This window comes from Haplochromis burtoni, unplaced genomic scaffold (assembly GCF_018398535.1).
Source record: "Haplochromis burtoni strain Fernald_Lab_line unplaced genomic scaffold, NCSU_Asbu1 Contig_250, whole genome shotgun sequence".
NCBI lineage: Eukaryota > Metazoa > Chordata > Actinopteri > Cichliformes > Cichlidae > Haplochromis > Haplochromis burtoni.
In genome coordinates, this window is record NW_024582611.1 from 73,609 (window position 1) to 95,102 (window position 21,494).

Genomic DNA, 21,494 nt, shown 5'->3' on the forward strand with positions numbered 1-21,494 from the left:
CGCAGGACACCGGCCTTTGAAGCCTCGATTTGGCCAAGCCTGCAATAAATGTTTTTGAACAGCTAGAGTCTTGACTGTACCCAGCTGTGATGCAACAACCTGAAGAGGGCCCTCAAGACATCCCATAAATACAGATGAAACAATTTTGTTGGGGTGAATTGTCATAAATTTCTCCTTTCTGTTATGCTGGTAAAAGATAGATAAATAAAAGTTTTGATCAGAAGGTTGGTGGTTCGATCCCTGGCTCCTCCAGTCTGCATGTCAAGTATCCTTCGGTGTGGATGTGTGTGAATGTACTTAGAAAACACTATGTATAGAGAAAGTGCTTGTGAGAATGGGTGTGATTGGGTGAATGTGGCGTATTATGTAGAGTGCTTTGAGTACTCCAGGAGAGTAGAAAAGCGCTATATAAGAATCAGTCCATTTACCATTTAACTTACTTTTCCACCCCACATAACTTCAAATCCAATGTGTTTAATAACAACTGGATAGAGATGTGTTATGTCAAAGTTGGACTCAAATCCTTATTTTTCTTGCATATATAACATAGAGATTGACATGCAAATTGCTAGTTTGCAGTACTCCATCTCTCACACAGTCATACACACACAAGCCATTAAGAGATTAGATCTGAGCTGCTGGCTAACAACTCTGACAATTTAATTCCTAAATAAAAGGCGAGCTATCTTCACGGTCAATTAAATAACATTTAAATAACCATCTGCTACACTATAAATACAACATTTATTCACATTTTTCACATAACTTCAAGCTTTTAAGCTGTGATAAAGGATGAAACACTAGAAGAGGCTCTGAATGCGAGAAACCACACAGGTCCATCAGTGGTCTTTGTCGGGAAGCGTGTGATGAATGGAATTTACAAATGACCAGCGATTAAATGTAGACCAAAGGCACTGGGATTTTCCTCTCCGGGAGCATGTCCTTGCTGTTTGTCCTGCAAAATGGATGCTGCTGGCACACTGACACACACTTCACAGTCTCAGCTTTGACCTTGCCTGGTTTTAACTCACGATTAAAAATAAAGGAGCTTTGAAGAATGTGTCCCACTAGGCCGGCTTTACAGTAAAAGTCATTGATATGAAGACATGGCAAGTAGGGGTGGGTGGATGATGTCTGTCTACTTAGTTTGGATGCTCATGAGGAAGCTCAACATTCAATTCAATTCAGTTTTATTTATATAGCGCCAAATCACAACAACAGTCGCCGCAAGGCGCTTTATATTGTACAGTAGATTCTACAATAATAGATACAGAGAAAAACCCAACAATCATATGACCCCCTATGAGCAAGGACTTTGGCGACAGTGGGAAGGAAAAACTCCCTTTTAACAGGAAGAAACCTCCGGCAGAACCAGGCTCAGGGAGGGGCGGAGACCGGTTGGGGTGAGAGACGGAAGACATTGTTCAATGTCAGCTCACAGAAATTGCAAGCAGTTCTCATCTTGGCAGGATCTCATCTTGAGTCATCATTTATCTATCACAATATTTTATATGTTCCCTTTTGTGGGTTTCCCACGCAAATTCTTCCTGATTACATTTTCTCAACTGTATGGGAAAATGAAAGAAACAAAAAAGTGTTATGACTGAAAGAAAAAGAAGCCGTAAAACTTTGAGTTTGAGGTAATATGAGAGCAGCTTAACTAACTTCAAAAGTAGCTATCCTACCCACTTCAGCACTTCAGTTGTATCTTTTCTTTAGTAATTAACATTTTAGCCAACCTCTAATTAAAATAACAAACTCAGTAGTGTTTTATAGTTTTAAGAAACCTCAATAGAAAAGATAAGTTAATCGCTTTATTTTTAGCCCTGTATCAATTACTGGACTGTGCTTGAGTCGATCTGCATGATTTACAGTTCAGTATGATCCTTAACCATCCTATAGTGGACCTTGGTTCCCCCCCCCCTCCCTTTTACATCAACTCTCTTCTGAGTGGCTGCCCCTTGAAAACAGAAGATTTGAAGAGGTGATGGGCGGGGCTTCTGTGCTCACTCAGAGCTGCAGAGATCACCATATTATCTATAACTGTTCTCTGTGAAACTATCCCGAAATATGAGTGGAAAAAATGTTGGTAACAGAGTGGTTTGGGTATTTGAGAAGTATACATTCTTTAGCTGATTATTGCTCTTTCCACAGAAGATCACTGCAGCAATGAAAACAGAAGCACTGTAATGGAAAAAGATGCTCCGTGTGTGTGTGTGTGTGTGTGTGTGTGTGCGTGCGTGCGTGCGTGCGTGCGTGCGTGCGTGCGTGCGTGCGTGCGTGCGTGCGGTGTGAGACCCCACACTGTATTGGCAAGTCAATATTTCAGAGGAAGTAGGACCCCAGGAGATACACTTAGCCCCAGTTACTTGAGAGTCACTGGAGAGTCTACTGACTCCTCAGAGTACAGATATTAACAGACACGAAAAACTTTGCACACAAGGAGGTTCATCCGAACACTGGCTGCTTAATGCATTCATTATCTGAGCTGTGTGAGCTGAGGCTACGGTTAAAAAAATAAACACACGTAGCTACTATCCGTACCATCTGTCTGCCCAGCTGATCTTCTTTTGAGATCTGTCACAAAAGAAAAAAAAAAAAAAAAAAAAAAAAAAAAGAAAAAAAAAAAAAAAGAGGATAACAGAGCAGCATCCTCACCTCAGGCTCCCACAAAAACACTCAGATCTCACTTATCAAATGGTGAATCAGAAATGGCAGCAGAGTGTTTCTAATAAAAATCCATCCCTCTGTCATTGTTTTACACAGAGACACTGTTACATTGAAGTGATAGTTGACACCTTAGGAGCTCCTTGACTTTGACAACTTAAAAACTTTAGACTTTGACTCCCCCCCCCAAAAAATGACTTAAATTATTTTATTTAGTAAAAGTGAAAATACAGCCAGAAATTTCTTCCTGTTAAAAGGGAGTTTTTCCTTCCAACTGTTGTCAAGCGATGCTCTTAATCTGATTGTTATAGTCTTCCCTGTATTATTTTAGGGTTATATTGCACCTTACAATATGAACTGCCGTGAAGCAATTGTTGTTGTGATTTGGTACTATACAAATTAAATTAAACTAAATTAAAATTGAATTGAATAAATAATACAACAACCATGGGAAAAACTGAGGTTAACTGAGTTTCTCATAGTCTTGGACATGTGAAAATGGGGTGGCAGAGAACAAACTCTGAATTCAGTGATTTACAAGTGACTAAACAGATTTAGCACTCAGCTATTACAGGTAACAAGGTAATTTCTTATGCAATATCGATAAAAAAGTGTCAGTACCGTTCAAATCTATGCAATATTTATTGGACAACTGTACAAATATATCAGCTACCAGCCCAGGTTGGTTTTTCTGGACGTTTTGTCTTTAACTTTGCTAATTTAGTGATTTACCCTACCCTGAGAAATCACAATGGTTAGCTTATAAAATGCAGTTAAGTAAATGTCTAGCCAGTGCTGTGTTGTGGAGACCTTGTTTGTGTGGTTAAAGTTAAGTGCTGGTGAGTGAATGTCACCCACCAAATGGCCTGTTCAAAGAAAATAATCCAATAGACAAGACAGTGAATTCTTTCTCACAAAGAACAAGTGTGTCTGCAGCTTTTATTTTCAGCTTGTCCAGTGGCTTTGAAAATGCAATTTACTTGCAGCACTAAACCGATGAACCTCGTTATTAAAAAAAAGAGAAAACAATAAAAAAAAACAAAAAACGGCTAGAACATAATATGTCCTCAGTCATTTGAATAGGACGACTGCAGGCTACAAAGCAGGAGACTGTTTTGATAAATCTGTACCCTCCAAAAAACCCACCACAGCCAGATGGTGTAAATTCTTTTTGAGCCTGAGAAAAAACATTAATCACAGACATTCTCTAGAACTGCAGATAAAGTAAGCAAAGCATGCGAAAGCACAGGAGGAGAGCTTGCTAAAACAGGAACTGAGAAACAATCTGACCTTTACCATAAGAACTGAGCTCTGCTCAACTATTAACTGCAGCTTCTCCCTTTTTTGTGGAGCACTTCCACAGCATTTAGTACCAAAGTGTTTAATGCAGCTGCTCTATTTTCATACGACATCTGAAAATTAGTTTGCTCTTATCAGTTTGATAGATCACTAATTAAACTGAATGTATCAATGGCGTTCACACACACACACACCACACACACACACACACAGTCAGATGACAGTGTAGTTCGTTTCTCTGCCCTCAAGCTTCTATGTCACCAGCCTGTGAACCGGGCCTGCTTGTTGACATGAAATATTGGTGACAAAAAGATGAGGGGGAGAGCAATGAGAAAGGAATGCCACACTTATTCTACCCACACACAAAACACACCCCACCACATATCAGCAGGACCACAGCCAACAACTTCAAAACATATCCACTGTGAGAGGCTGAAACAAACCCGGACGGCAGCAGACGCATGTACATTCACACATGCATACACTTGCTTGTTATGTGGGACAGGTCAAACTCTTCAAACCCGTTTTTCCAGTTAAAACTGGAACCCCGTGCAGATAGAGCTACTGTGATCTTAGGGAACAGCAGGGCTGGAAAGTAATGGCTGAAATGGCTGCTGAGCATAGCGGATTCCTTTATAAACAAAACCCTCGACAGAGAGACAGAATCTACTTTATTCACCCTCCTGAGCATTTCTACTTTAAGCAGCAAAATTACAATGAAATGCAGCGAATATTAAGAGTGCTTCGCACAGTAAAACAATTTAATCTGGTGATAAACACAAATGGCTTTTAAGTACTGTAGTGTAGAAGATTATTTAAAAATATGACCAAGTGTTGAGACAAATTACTTATGAAAAATAAAAAATAGAATGACATGTTAACTGCTTTCAGACACGATAAATGTATCGCCTCTCATCACTGAGCTCACCGCACTATAATTCTCCTGCTCATTATCTTAATTAATACGTTTTAATAGCTTTACTCCATGTCTTTCCCCACCTCTCTTTCCCAGTTTCCCTGTCCACTCTCCACCATCCAGCCTTGAACGAGATCTATTAAGCTCACTTCAAGCTTTTATTCATAGACTCTACTTGAGTAGTTTTTGCATGGCTCACAGTTCAAAATATAACCCCTATTTATCTCAAACATGAACTTGATCCTACCCTCACTTCATTCATTGTCTGAATGAAATCATTCTCCTGCCTCCCACCCTCCCTTTCAGTCAACTTTGTTCCAATTGGCAGAACTGAAGGTGTGTTATGCATTAACCCCTTTCTCCAACATCAAACATCTGTGAACATCTGTCTGAAACCAAAAATTAGAGCAGAATAGGGATTATATGAAGATATGTTGACCTCATTTGAATGTTTGGCTGTGCTTAGCATGAGAATCCACCTCGCACATATAGTATATATTTTGTCCTCCCTGCTTGCTGTCGGCTGGATGCCCTGGATGTTCCTGTTGACTACGGAGGATTCATTCTTAAGTTGTCTAAGCTCAAGTTATGCGAATTCTGATCCATACGAGTTCCCGAACCTCAGGAAACAACATGTTTACACCTTGCTTGGCACAAGCCTTTGAAAATAATAATTTTCAGAGTGCAAAGGTGACATTTTAGCATCCAGTCTGAAAGCCCCTTCAGGGACGTGATACGTGGGCGTAATGACAGTGGGCACAAAGTAGGTGTCTGTGACTGAAACAGCTTCTTTTGGTGTTCACAGAGTGATGTAATGGGTGAGAATGTCCAAAACTGATTAGAGATTTGGACAGCATCTTCTCAGCAACCAGCTTGAGCGGGACTAGACCAGGGGCTGGCAACTCCAGGCCTCAAGGACCGGTGTCCTGCGGGTTTTATATCCAACCCTGGGTCAACACACCTGAATCAAACGATTAGTTCATTACCAGGCCTCTGGAGAACTTCAAGACATGTCGAGGAGCTAATTTAGCCATTTAAACCAGCTGTGTTGGATCAAGGACACATCTAAAACCTGCAGGACACCGGCCCTCGAGGCCTGGAGTTCCCCCACCCCTGCACATGAATCCAGTCAAGCACATCTAAAGCCCCTTTGTGGCAAACTGCACATGAACTTATAACATGCCAAAAAACTCCCAAATACAAACAAGCCGGTGTAATCCAAAACCAAAACCTTCACTCTTCTCATCCAAAACATGTCAGGAATGACAATGCTGTGTTTATTTTACATGCTATATCACTTACGGGTAATTTGAACTGACAGACAAAGCAATCATGTGTGGCTATGTTTGAGACATAATACAATTCTGCTGAGTTGCTCTTTCTTCGTGCTGACTGATATCATTTTGGCAGTAAGCCGGGTTGATGTGACACACTTACACGCGCACGTGCACAAAACATATACACCAACTTGGAGTCGCACTGTCAGCACCTCAAGCCACAGCCACAGGGACAAGACAGGAAGAGAGAAAGACGGGGCTGATAAGAACAGAGAAACTCTGTTGATTGCATAAGTGCTGATTAGACAAAACAAAGGTTCTCCACAAGTTCCCTGCCACTTCTGTCTCCCGCTGCAAATAGTGACAATTTTAATGCAGTACATTGATAACGCTTATCGTGTTGTAGTAAGTTTGTTATGACTGCTGCTCCCAAGTACAAGAAGGAACTCTCCATGTCAAATTTAAGCCAGCACAGACAAGGATTTGTTCAAAAGTGTTCATGACGTTTTGACCTTATAGATGTGTAAGAACTTGGTCTCTTTCATAATGGGAACACTGCTCTATGAGAGAAATATGCTTAGCATCATAGCCTAAAAATAGAAAATGTAATGTAAGGACAGGTTTTGAATTCATCTGCCACTGAACCCATTTAACAGATCAAATATTTTCACGTCTGGATGGCTGACTGTCTTTTCGATTAAGCAACCTTTTATGGAGAGAGCCATAAAAATGGCTGTAGACCCATCATTCACGTGGGTTTAATCCCCCATAAATGATATTCAGTCACTGTAGACACTAAAGTCAGCTGACAAGCGTGTGAGCGAGTCAAATTCGATGCGTCGCTGTGTGTGCTTGTGTGCATTTACGCTCTGTGACTCAGCAGAACACCTGAGGGTCTGTCTCTTAAAAATAGAAAGCCAAATATTTGTTGACAGATGAATACAGGCACAACTACCTGTTAAAAAAAATGACAGGAGTGGAGACTGCAGTTGAGCGCCAGCTGGGTAGTTAGTTGGTAGGTAAATATTTTGTCCAAAAACTCTAACATGGCCAAATATACAGACTTCAGAAGCTAAAGATGGTTTTGTAAACCTCAGCATTACAGTGTGAACTTGTTTGGCTTCGACACCAGTAATCCTCCATTACTGCCATGTTAAAAAGACACAAAATCCTGGATAAATAACAATATTTATCTTACCAAAGGAACCCATTTAGAGGGTAACCGCAAGAAACCACCACCTTGCACATACCCATTTGCAAACTGCAATCAGGTCTGTGTGTGTACATGGACAAGTGCCAAGCATGCACACTTACAAAAAAATATAAAAAAAAATGGCGAGCTCTGGCTAGCAGAAAAGGAAAACGTGCTCTTTTTCTTACAAAAGACAGAACAGTATATGCAGCCACTAAATAATAACAGGACCTTTACAGATTTATAGGGGAAATTCAAAATACACGGTACAGTTCAAAATAATTCTTTATTTATTTTTTTTTATTTTCAATGGATTTGGGGCAACTGGTCTGTTTGCTCACTACCTAAAACGAGCCCTGTCAGAGAACCATTAAAAAGGCCCAGAGACCAGTAAATGAAACACTGGTGTCTATGGAAAAAAATGTATTCGCTGAGAAGTTTGCGAGTTGTTACTGGAGGTCGCAGCTGTCGCTAGTGGAAATCAGGTGCAAAGAGGCAAACAGTGCTGCAGCTCATCTCCGTTTAAGGCCACCCCTTCCTTTAGGCTGGCTTTTTTCTGATCACTTGCATGATTCAAAGAGAAGATTTGAACAGGAAGATTGTGGTTTGTCTGAGACTGACATTTGCGGCATATCCTTTTCTCTGTGACATCATACAGAGACAGGAGTACGGGAAAAACTAGCTTGAAATCTAAAACAGTGATTAGAGTAGTCTGAAGCCTGAGCTTTTGGCTCATTAGGATTGCTGACACAAACACTGACCTGATCATTTGAAACCTTGACCACGTTTAATGTGAGCATCCAACGCTGTGGAAACGTACAGCAGGTCCATCTACAGAGTGACAGTCGTGGCCAAAACTTTTGAGAATGACACAAATATTGGTTTTCACAAAGTTTGCTGCTTCAGTTTTAAGGATGGCAATTTGCATTTACTCCAGAATGTTATGAAGAGCGATCAGATGAATTGCACGTTCCCTCTGTGCCATGAAAATTGTCTTCCCATTTCCACTGCATTTCATTGCTACCATAAAAGGACCTGCTGGGATCATTTGAATAATCTTCTTGTTAACTCAGGTGAGAATGTTGACGTGCAGAAGGCTGGAGATTATTATCGCATGCTGACAGAGTTAGAATAGGAGACTGGATGCATTAATAGGAAGGTGATACTTGAAATCATTGTTCTTCCTTTTAACCATGGTTACCTGGAAGGAAACACGTGCAGCCCTCATTGTGTTGCATAACAAGGGCTTCACAGGCAAGGATGTTGTTGCTACAAAGATTGCAATTAAATCAACCGTTTATTGGATCATCAAAAACTTCAAGGAAAGAGGTTCAATTGTTGTGAAGAAGGCTTCAGGACACCCAAGAAAGTCCAGCAAGCAACAGGACCGTCTCTTAGCAATAATTCAGCTGCAGGATTGGAGTGCCACCAGTTCAGAGCTTGCTCAGGAAAGGCAGCAGGCACGTAGGAGTGCATCTGCATGCACAGTGAAGCGAAGACTTTTGAAAGATGGCCTGATGTCAAGGAGGGCAGCAAAGAAGCCACTTGTCTCAAAAAAACAAAAAACAACAACAAAGAAACATCAGGGAAAGACTAGTACTCTGCAAAAAGTACAGCGAGTGGACTGCTAATGGGTTAAAGTCATTTTCTCTGATGAAGCCCCTTTCCAATTGTTTGGGGTAAGTGCATAAAGGACTGTCCGGAGAAGAAAAGGTGAGTGCTGCCCTCAGTCCTGTCTCATGCAAATAGTAAAGCATCCCATTTGTAGGGCTGCTTCTCATCAAATGGAGTGGGCTCACTCAAAATTTTACCAAACAACACAGCCATGAATACAGAATGCTACCAAAACATCCTCCGACAGCAACTTCTTCAAACCATCCAAGAACAGTTTGGTGAAGAACAATGCCTTTTCCAGCATGATGGAGCACCGTGCCATAAGGCTAAAGTGATAACCAAGTGGCTTGGGGAACAAAACATTGATATTTCAGGTCCATGGCCAGGAAACTCCACAGACCTTAATCCAATTGAGAACTTGTGGTCAATGCTCAAGAGGCAAGTGGACAAACAAAAACCCAATAATTCTGGCAAACTCCAACCATTGATTATTTAAAAAAAAAAAAAGAATGGGTTGCCATCAGTCAGGATTTGGTCCAGAAGTTGACTGACAGCATGCCATTGCGAATTGCAGAGGTCTTGAAAAAGAAGGAGCAACACTGCAAATATTGACTCTTTGCATAGACATGATGTAATTGTCAATAAAAGCCTTTAAGACTTATAAAGTGCGTGTAATTATACTTTGATACATCACAGAAACAACCAACACAAAGATCTAAAAACACTGAAGCAGCAAACTCATTCTCAAAACTTTTGGCTGCGACTGTAAAATGTGTAGGTGTCTTAAAAGGGAGGCGACCGTGGTTCAGGTGGTTGGGAAGCTCATCTGTAACCGGAAGGTCGCCGGTTCGATCCCCCAGCTCTCTCTGTCCTGGTCGTTGAGTTCTTGGGCAAGACACTTTACCCTACCGCCTACTGGTGTTGGCCAGAGGGGCCGATGGCGCGATATGGCAGCCTCGCTTCTGTCAGTCTGCCCCAGGGCAGCTGTGGCTACAACTGTAGCTTGCCTCCACCAGTGTGTGAATGTGAGAGTGAATGAATAGTGGTATTGTAAAGCGCTTTGGGTGCCTTGAAAAGCGCTATATAAATGCAATCCATTGAAGTGGACTATTCACATATTTATAGACGTGACATTTAGCAATAAAAGAAAAATATGAATATAATGTAAGATTAAAGTTTGTTTTGTTATGTTATAAAAAGAGTGGGAGAAGCCAATAATTTTTTTACAAAACATAAAGCAAAACAAATGCAAGGGCAGTAAGTAGGTCCAACTTCAGAGTGATTCATAAACAGCTTTTAATTAAAAACCAATTTTTTTTCCCTTGGTGGGGGGGGGGGGGGGGGTTGGGGGGGTATGAATGTCTGTACAAGGTTCAGTTATCTGTACAATTCCAGCTTTTAGTTGTAACTAACAGTCATTGCACAACCTGGCAACCGCTTTCTACAAAACTGCACATTTTTCTAGAACCATAACACTATTTGTATTCCAGTAAACCCAATCTCTACCAGGAGTTACAGAAACTCTTCCTCTCTAGAAAGTCAAAACAAAAAAACAAGGACAGATGGGAAGAGGCAAAAACTAGGAAACTGGAAAGAACTGGAGGCAGTGATGGGGGGGGCACAGAGCGAGAAAGCGGGAGACGAGAGACACACCCACCATAAAAACAGGAGTGGAGACATAGGTTTGTTCTGACAGCCCTATCATGTTGAGATTGGGTAATCTTTTACTCAACATCATAAAACATTCCTTAGAGGCTCAAATAGAAGCTGTAAATACTGCAGGTTCCCGGGCTCATGTTCACAGCCATTTCACAATTTCTCTAATCCACACAGCATCAAAAGCATACGTACAGGCTCGATTACATACATGCACTCACTTAAATCCTTTTTAAATGGTGCTGAAGGTTCTACAAGGTCTTTTAACAATACAATACACTTTTCATTAGTGATCATGATTGATTACAACTAATAGTTTCTCTTTGCCATCTTAAGAAGGATTTGTTGAACACCCCGTGATGTGAGTATGTCTTTGATCACAACTGTATATCCATGTCTGTGCAAATGTGCAGGGAGTATCACAAGCACCAGCACGAGTGCATCTGTGCTTGCTTCACAGGCACAGAAGTTAAGAGGCTGATGTGTCAGGGCACGTCAAAGCCAACAGTTAAGTTTAGATTAAACAAAAAAGAAAACAAATATCCTCCTCGCCCCTCTGCGAGGGACCACGAGGGTCAGCGTGGACTCAGCGTGCAGTTCTTAATTTCACGCTGAGCTGTCTACAAAGCAAACAAACCGCCTGCTAGAAAAGTGAACCTGACATTCATGTTGTTTACTGCATTCATGTGAGAATGTAATGCAGTGTAATAAGAGTCCTTGGCCCTGTTCTTTTTATCGGCAGCACTTTGTTTCTTTTTCATGGCTTTGACCCAAACGCAGTGATCCCAGGAGCTGCTCGTGCTGTCAGGTGGTTGAAACTATGTGCACATATGGAACATCATCAGTGCCTTTCATATTAAATCCAATGTTTTTATACAGTGGATGTTGGAAACGCATACAGACATCTGTGGCTTTTAACTACATCCTTATTTGCCAATAGTTTTCTTACTTAATTATTTCTTAATTTTTTTAGTTACCCGAGTAATTCACGGGTTTAAAAAAAAAGTAAACAAACAGTGCAAACCCACCATCACAAACTTCTGAAGTTTCGATTTTCTTGTTATGTCCAAATGAGGTGGAGAAAGCTGTCAGCTGTTCTAAAAGTACTCACCTCACAGGGTTTGAATTTCAAGCTAATCTTATGAATTTCTTTTAGAAATCCTTCATTTACACCAAACTCTAACCACTACATGGCCCATAAAATCTCATTTTTAATCTGTTTTGGAAATATACCCACAGCCTAACAGACAAACGGTCATTAAACCAGAGCACACAATAACAGGGTGGGTGGGAGGGGCAGATAAGTGCCCGAACGCCGATAAACTGCAGACAATGTGGACGGCCTTGACAACCACCAACAAAAGCACCAGAGACTCAAGATCATACCCATCGTTAAAAATACTATAGGTTTATACACAAGTCAGAAAACATCAAAGAATTACAAATACAGTAAAGAGAACATAGGACGGACATACAGGTTCCCTTTACTCTGCATTCGTGTGTCCAGCCACACCCATCTTCAAACTCAAACCTTTATCTGGCTTTGAATTATTGTACACACCTGAGACCAGAGGCATTTCACACAAGAACCCTGGACAACATCTGGAAAAACAGGTCTGTGCTTTTGTAGGAGGCTAACTTGAGTTATATTGCACAGTTACACACTACTAGACACTATTGCACTGACAAAAATCTGTCTCCAGACATGCAAACAAAACAAGAAAAAACCCCACAAAGTAATGCTATTGTGGTTACTGGGTGGAGATTTTGCATCACTGAGCTTGTGGTTAGATGGCAACAATCTATATGTCATAAATTACACACAATCAATCTTCCACAGTGCCGTTACTTCACTGGATGGTTATAAAGATCATTTTGCTTAATTCAAGTATCAAAATATAATGATTTTACTAGTAAACTCACTTCATACTTAAAATGACAACTTCGTGCATGATGATATTGCTTGTGGCGATCCTTCATTGTGACAAGATTAGTATTCCTAATAAAGATTTTCTAAAGGATCTGTCACTTAATCCTAATGGCATTTTCAAAAGACAACTCCTCAGGGGCAAAATGCAAGCCAATAAAATACACGAATTACAACATGTGAGAGTCTGTTGACAGAGTGCACGTGGATCTCCAGGAAATTCGCGGTTCACTTGTGTTTGTGTGCTTTCTAAATTTTGCCTGATGTCCAGTGTGCACTAAGCCAATTACACAAGAGCCACAAGCAAGGCCATTTTACCATCACCTTTTCATTAAATTATAGAGGAACGAGTAATAGAAGTATGGCCTTTAACCATGTTCCATAAACTTATATGAGAGGTTTTAATTTACCAGTGAGTGTTCGGACTTATGTCTGTAGTAGTTAATTATCACAGAAGCAACTAGTTTCGTCTATAGGACGGCTGGGCTATGTAAAATAAGTGAGTGCAGTCCTTGTCTCCTGAGATACCAGGATCTCCAGATATCCAGAAGGAGCTCAGAGGAGAGCCACCTTTCCTTTGTGTCAAAGGCAGCCTGCTGAGGTGGCTGGAGCATCTAATCAGAATGTCTTATGGGCACCTTCCACTGTGGAGATTTTCCAGGCACACAGCTGACAGGAGACCTCGGTGTAGATCTAGAACTCACTAGAGACATTATTAATCTCATCCGACCTGCGAGTACCTCAGAAACCTCCCGCGGGAAACTGGAAAATGCTACTAGGGAAACAAATGTCTGCTTAACCTGCTGCCATCGCAACGTGGATAAGCGGAAGAAAATGTTGGGATGAGGATGAATATCATGTATAAATAAAAGTTAATGTTTCCTTTTATGTCTGCTGTTGCCATTTCCAGTATGTCATTAAAATTTGATCTCATCTAATAAGGTCACTTCATAGTCCATCTGAAATGTCACGTCATGTTGACAGAAAAGGCTAGTGGGAATAACACACACACTCATTTCCTGTGTGTGTGTGAGTGTGTAACAGACACTGGTATCTATTCAAAACAGTCTTGACTATGACTTAATAGCCAAACTCTAAAATCAAAATGTAAATTCAGTGGTTTTGATTACGTGGAGCAAAACCCTGTGAAAAATCTGTGTGTGCGCTTCGAAGCTGCAGGATGCCATCGCTGTGGTAACTGATGCCGAGCTGCAGTGAGAGGAACTCGAGTTGCAGGCAGGGAGCCGGGTCACAGGAGAAGCAGGGGGTGCACAGGAAATTAAGCCTGCACATACTATAACCACGTTAAAGCCGTCCACCACAGCCTGAACATAGGCTCCTCAGTCACAGCGTGAAGGCTGACATGGTAAAGGTAATATTCTGAGGTATGTTCAGACTGTGCAGTGTTTTTGCAGTATTTGCAAGAATGTCGACATAGCAAATATTAAATCATCCCTTACTGTTAAAAACTGTTTTAAAGAACGTTTGAGGGTTTTTTTTTTAATAACTGTCCAGCTTTCATACCAATAGTCATATAAAAACAAACAGATATCACGATTCAATATGTGTTAGCGGAAATAGATAACATCAACTCGCATAACAGCAGCTCTCAGACCACAGATCATCATCTCCTGTAAATAACATTACTTGTGCTGCCTGTCTTGAATTAGCTGAAACCATAACAGAACAGCTAGGTATGCATTTCAGCTGTTTCCGCGAATCCCACTGTGAACCCCCACTCCAACCGACCCAAAGTACAGATACAGAAATGATATGGTTCTTCGTGACTACAGACAAATTTCACTAGGTTTTATGGAACAAATCGCTCACCACATCAAGGTGGACCGCAGCCCTGAAAGTTTCTCTGCATTTCCCAGAAAAGCAGATCTGAGAACCGAATGTTCAGCTTAGTCAGAGCAGACATTATACGGCCAGCTTCTGATATAAGAACAAAGAGGATGATGGGCATCAAGTGCCCTGCCACCTAGATGCTCTTTCTAGGAGACATTCTAGCATAAACCAAACAGTAGTGAGAATGCACCTGAAGGTTTTGTGTTACGTGTGGGGAAAGAGCAGCTTCAAAGAATGTCTAACCCTGATTTTCTCTACACTGGCTGAAGTTTGTGTGAAAAAAGCCTCTTTCCCAACAACCTACATGCAAATCCTGGCCCCTCCACATTGCATGACTAGGATGTCATCAAGGAGAAATGCAGTGACTAGCACTGAGTCTTACTCACAGCAGGCTAATCTACATAAAAGGCATAACATTTGAAAGTACTTGGTTTAACTTTCTGCTGAGAGTCTTTCAAATTATGTCCTTAATTAAATTACACTGACTATAACGTTTGCTTGGCAGAGCAATACTTATTTGACTTGACATTTTAATGTGGTTAAAAGAAAAAAAAAAACAATACTCCAGTTAATTTATAAGTGTTTCTAATTGTGTTAAAAAGATGATTAACCTTAAGGTCAGACTGCTGTGTTTCTTTTGTTCCAGCATTCACTTCTGCACAGGTTTAGTCAAGTTCCCCCAAAAATCCGCAACAGTTATTTCAGGGCACTTTTTAGGATTAGGTGAAAATCATAGAAGGTTATAGACGGAAGCCCCAGCAATCCGTCCACCTCACATGAGCAAGCACTTAGCAAGAGCAGGGAGAAAAAATGAAACCTAACAGGAAGGTGGCCATCTGCCGAAACTAGCGGGGGCGAGAGAAAAAGATGCACAAATTTATTGCCCTTGCTAAATCTCATCAGCTTTTCAGCATATAAGACGACTTGTACAGATGTCATAAACAGATGTTTATCTGTTGTGTTATATCAGTTCTGCTCTGGCTCAAATTTTTAATCACAAGATGGCGTGATAAAGAGAAGAGATCAAAGTCTTTGAAATCTATTTTAATGTATGGTTATTTTTTTCTGTCACAATAGAGGGAGAAATAAAGAAGAGCAAAAATAATAAGTACCGGTACTGGAATCAACTATGACTCATAGCAGCAACGAGAGGCCCGAACATTTTCTCCACTGTAACCTTCAAACTGAAGACTTTAAACACACAAACTTCTCATATTGTCAAAATTACTTAAAGAAAATCTCTCCGCCAAGATTTCAACACTGTAAGCACCTAGATTTACAGTGTGTGTGTGTTTGTATGCACTGCAGTTTATTACCATAGCCTCCCACCTTGCCAGCCGAGCTCACTTCGATGAGCTGCAGATACATCTTGGCCAAATATCACACAGCACTATGCACCACTACAGCAACTCAGCAACTCAATTTCCAACACTTGATTAGAGCTAAATGAATTGTTACAGTGAAAGAGACAACATGCCGACAAAGTCCAATGACAGGATATTAATGATACTACAAGATTTAGACACAGTAAGCCAGTGTGTATGTGTGTGTGTCTGTGTCTTTGACCTTCAGATGAGAAGCCTGAGGAAGGAAAAATATACTGCAGCGGGAGATAGCGTCAGTGTTTGTAAATCGTCCTGAGAGCGAGTGTGAACACGTGAGCCTGTGTGTGTGTGAGGCAAAAGAGAGAAGTAAAACTGAGAAGTGTTATGGTATCTCAAAACACAAACCTGCCTAGCTTTCACCAGAGAACTTTGTCTGTCAAGTGATCAAGAGAACTACAACTACTTTGAGAAATAAACCTACTTATGGAACCTCACAACAACCTTCTGTTAGACAGATATAGCAAATGATTAAGACGACACTTTGATTAACTTGAACGAATACGTTTTTCAAGAAAAAGGGCATCTACCACTGAGAGACCATCTCTAGACAAAATACTTGACCCACATGCAGGAGTTGTGGTGCAGGTAGGATACATCTCAGGAATTAAACTTTCATTTACTCTTAAATTAAGCGATTTGATAAAGGGAAAGGTTTAAATAACCAGTGTCACACTTCTACTGAAAAGAGTTGAAAAAATGACCAGTCATACTTTTGAGAGCAAACTTAACCCCTGACTCTGTGGGTACAGATTCCCCTGACTTTGACTTGAAGATGCCAAAACACCAGCTTGACTACTGCATTTTTCAGCATGTGGCTTTCAGAGGTCTTATAAGCGAAAACATTGCTGGAGCTCTGATTACTTCATCGTCTCCTCCATGCACCTAAGAAGTGGATGAAGCTGTACCAGAAACATTTGCTGGCACCGCACACTGCTGAACCAAATCACAGGTTTCACTCCTGCGTTATCACACCATATCACCAGCACCAAGATTTCCACAAACCTTTTTTGAACTCCTCCAGCATGGCGTCCAGCTTGGTGTCGTGGAAGACGAAGTGGACCGGATGGTTGTAGAATTTGGTGATGGTCTTCAAGGTGGTGCAGTCGTCTGGGTCCACGAAGGCCAGATCCTTGACGAAGAGGATGTCCACGATGTTGGAGCGCTCGTCTTCGTACACGGGTATCCTGGTGTAGCCGCTCTCCATGATCTCGGACATGGTGTTGAAGTCCAACACGGCGTCGCTGTGGATCATGAAGCAGTTGTTGATTGGCGTCATGACATCCTCCACTGTTTTAGTCCGGAGCTCCAGCGCTCCTTGGATCATGTTCAGCTCCTCTTTCACCAGGTCATTGTAGGGCTCGGTGACTTTTAACATCTCCACTAGCTTCTCTCTGTTGTACACGGTGCCGATCTCCTGGCCCAGCACGCAGTCGAGGAGTTTGCTAATGGGCCAGGACAGAGGGAAAGTCAACAGCATGAACAGCTTGGTGAGGACGATGGTGTTCGCCCCGACTGCTAATCCGTGTCGGGAGCACAGAGCCTGGGGGACAATCTCGCCAAATATTACGATGCCGACAGTGGAGGCGACGACTGCTCCGACCCCGGACTTGGTGAGGTCGTCCAGGAGGATGGTGAGCGTAGTGTTGACCAGGACATTACCGAGCAGCAGTGAGCACAACAGGTAGTTGCCCTTCCTACGAATGGGCTCGATCTTCCGCGCGTATTTCTTCTCCTTCTCTGTGCCGCAGTTCTGCACGATGCGCAATTCCATCGGATCCAGCGCCATCAGTCCCAGGTTGAGCCCGCTGAACATACCGGACAGCACCAGCAGGAAGCAGATGAGGATAATCTGCAGCCAGATGGGCAGGAGGGACTTCTTCGCTTCCACCACGCGCAGCCTGCCGTCTTCTTCGTCCATCAGGTACCACTTCTGATCCCGGGCGTCCAGGACGCACAAGCCGAACACTTTCACCATCTCATTCTTACGGAGCTGCTTGATGCTGAGGGAGACTGTCCCTGAGGTGTTTTCGTCGTTTACCTTCATGGGTCCCCTAATATCAATATCATTCTGATCTTTGGGACAAGTCCTGTTTAACCATTTATCTGAGAAATCATCATCTTCTTTATTACTGACGAACAGTTTACCGAACCCGATGATATCCGAGCTGTTGGGGAACAAGTGGAGCCCGTAGACCCTTAAGGAGATGTCGCTCCCCTCGGTCACCTGAATATCTCCCCTTTCGGTGGTCTCGGCTGGCTTGTCGCTCTTCTCTAGCCTCATGCCGAGTATCCGCGTGGTTTCCCTCGAGCCTGAAACCGAAGCTTCAACCAGCCTCGTCGCAAAAACGTATGAAAACACGAATAAAGTTAACGTAAACCCCCAGCCACTTGAATCCATCGCCATGTTTGTTTCGCTCTCTGCCAACAGGCGAACTGACGTCACCTACTCGTTTCCACAAGCCCGCCTCCAAATTTACATATAAATATCACCCAATCGGAAGCGTTTACGTCACTAAAACTTGGGCCGAGCCCCAACAGTTTCATTTTTTTAAGGTCGACTGACAAAATTTCTTTTAAAGGTGGACCGTGTGGGAGCAGACGAAAATTAACGCATGAATGATAAACATTCACGATAAACAAATTTTAAATACACAAGTCATCCAATAATCACATTTTATGATATTTTCCCACAACGATTACATATATATATATGTAATTAACGTGGTCTTTAACTTCATTTTTATTGAAGAAAATACCAGTTAAGTTGTATATTTAGCTACTCTATGGCACAGAAAAACCCAAACTGAGTCATAAAAGTATCAACTGTCTTAATTGTGTTTACCCGTATGACACGTCGAATTAAAATACAAATGCTGAAGCAGTATCAAAATAAGTCGAATACAGAGAAATGTGTTTAAAGTCAATGATTTAGTCTACAGAACCTTTGTAATCGCAGTATGCACAATGTGACAGTTAATGAAATCAGTTTAACGAGATTAGAAGGGGTAAGTAGTGTCACTGATTTGAAATACAATGCATGTTAATGTTATCTACTGTCTCTAGTAATGCTATTAACACTCCTCTGTGTACTGTGAGCTGTGCAAACTGAATATTTGAGGCAAGAAGAAAAACCTTGGGTCACAAGTGAATAGAATGCCAAACTAGACACACTCACCGGTGGATAAGATACAACACCAAAGACAATGAAAGGATTAATCTCTGAAACACACATGCCTCTTAGCATTTTGAGAAAATAAATAAAACGTTTTAAAATTTAGTTTTTACACGTTTTTTTTAACGAAAGGATGCTGGTAAATAGAACCACGTGTGTAAATGTATTACTTTAATCTTGAATTACTTTTTTGTTGACATTGTATGTAAATGCAATTATTGAGGGCAGAGCACCATCTAGTGGTCAAACCGTGGTGAATGCAGCCTAACGTGCTGGTGTGAAAATATTGAAGGAAATGAGAATGATTCTAATCGAATGATTCTAAGTAAAAATGAGGCTCAGAATTGTGTATATACATAATAAAGGCCTTCAGGCATGCAGCTACACCCATACAGAATCTAATTCAGTTCACTGGATGGATTTGTAAAATGTGAAAACTGCAGTGAAAGGATTCAATTCTCTGCATTTACTTGTAATTAGTGACAGAAAACTTTTTTTGTTTTCTCCGCTGAGATCAGGCTGGAAAATGTTTCTGGCCCATCTGAACCTGTTTTCAGGCTCTTTGCACTCCTTCTTTTCCCACCTTTAGGTCTTCTAGTTCTTGAACATCTTTTAAAACTGTTGCCTTCCTCCATCCTTCTGACAGTAACTTGTAGCCTTTTTTTCAACATTTAATCAGATGTTGTTTGGATTAGTTTGTTTTCAGAGGATTGTATACTGATGCCTGTACACTATCACTCCATTTTATTTCCTCATGTTAACCTTAAACAAGTCTTGTTTTAGCAAAGATATGCATGATTTCCTGCATCTCACTGTAAGCTAAACTTGTCTTCAACAGAGAATCACATATTGCTCATTCATCCATGGAAATATTGCAAAGACACCTCTTTGGCTTTGTTACATTGAATATATTTGAGAAACAAAAAAAAAACACAAACCAAACAAACCAAAATGTTCATTTCATTGTATGGTATTTATGTTTGCATGTAGAATTTAGAGGTGTTTAGTATATTCTAAATACATTTTCTTTTATTTGTTTTTTTGTTTAATTTGTGTGTACTTTTTTCTTATTTCTGTTTTATTTTGGATCATACTCTAAACATAAAAAACAAAAGTTCTCCAGACTTTAGAGGACGCGATGAAGAAATAAAGTGTTTTGTCACCAATCCTTTTATAATCTTCTCCACTGTACGATGTGTAATGGTAACACAAATCTCTCTTTAGAGAAAAACCTGGAAGTACATGAAGAGCCACATTATTCATTTGATTAATTTAAACTTCCTTCAAATTTTTATTTAACTTACCTAGCCCTCCTCACAGGGTTGTGAAGAAGCTCGCACATGTTTCTGTTTCTATAATTCGAGGAACTGAACAACATAAACCTTTATTATTTATTCTTTCATTGTGTCAAGCTGAAAAATGTAGCCATTGTAAGGTCCATCATTTGCTTTCCTGATAGTACTGATAGTATTAAAATTCTGACCATACACTGAAAAAAAGAACATGTTTACTTAATTCACTAGTGGACATTGGTTGCACAAATGATTTTCTTTGGCAGCAACTTAAACAACTGAGGTAAATTAACACTTAACTTTAAAACACAAGACAACTTGCAAGAAATAGCCAGTCTCCTTTTTCAGTGTAATTCTCTGCATTCATAACTCAAGCTTTCAATTTGTCACTCCACAATATGAGTCGCCACTGATTTTCAGTTGAGTTCCTGTATAATTTGGTGTACCCGGTCTTTTTTCCCCATTTCCCTTCCTTAGAAATAGCTTCTTCACAGCCACACTTCCACTGAGACCCCTTCTGATGATGCTACAGTGAACTGTACATGGATCAACTGAAGGCCTGATGCATCTCTCAGGTTCTGTAACTTGTCCTTGTTGGATTTTCTCCCTATTTCTCAAGGACCTGACTTTCAGATACTATTCATCAGCTACTTTTAGCCCTGCCACTTCTTTAATATGCCCCTCACTTGTTTCATTAAATATTTTTCAAGGACACACAATGTTCTGTGAATAGCTATTTGGGAATCACCTTGTTGGTGTAAAAATACTAATGTATTCCTGTCAAACTATCTTTGGCATTTTGATCAGATTCAACTAAAGAAATGGGAACACATTTTGTCTTTTGTGGCAAGCTGCTAGTAAAAAGTACCTAAAGAGACATTTAACCACTCAAATGTGTCCATATGATTTATTTGAATGACGTGTTCACTCCTGGAAAAGAGTAAGAAGACAAAGAAGAATTAGAGGAAGACTATGACCAAAGTGGTTAAGAACTTCCCGGCTGCAGTCACTGACTGCTGATGCATTTTTATGTTTTTAATAATAATTTATGTGTGTAAAGTAAAGGCGAGCCACCTGAAAAAGATGATTACTGAAAACAAATGAAGAATAAAACATATGAAACTTTGAACATAAAGATGCTTTTTAAAAATATGTTTTTAGCGACACCTTGTGGCCATGCACAATGCTGTTTTCAGCATTGTGCAAGGCGGTCTATGACGAGAAGTGACGTGAAAGCCTGAATTCC

At 40.8% G+C, this 21,494-nt stretch overlaps 1 protein-coding gene across 2 annotated transcripts in view; it reads right to left on the reverse strand.

The window, feature by feature from the left end:
• The window catches only part of LOC102311726 (metal transporter CNNM4), a 51,571-nt gene extending 33,337 nt beyond the window's left edge, over positions 1–18,234 (reverse strand). The window contains exon 1 of one of the 2 annotated variants that reach the window (XM_005938624.3): positions 16,787–18,233. In XM_005938624.3, coding sequence (XP_005938686.1) covers positions 16,787–18,188 — 1,402 coding nt within the window. In that variant the 5' untranslated portion in view covers positions 18,189–18,233. Of the gene's footprint in view, positions 1–16,786 lie in introns of both variants that reach the window. The other variant, XM_042227233.1, reaches the window with a different exon arrangement.
• Between the last annotated feature and the right edge of the window lie 3,260 nt (positions 18,235–21,494).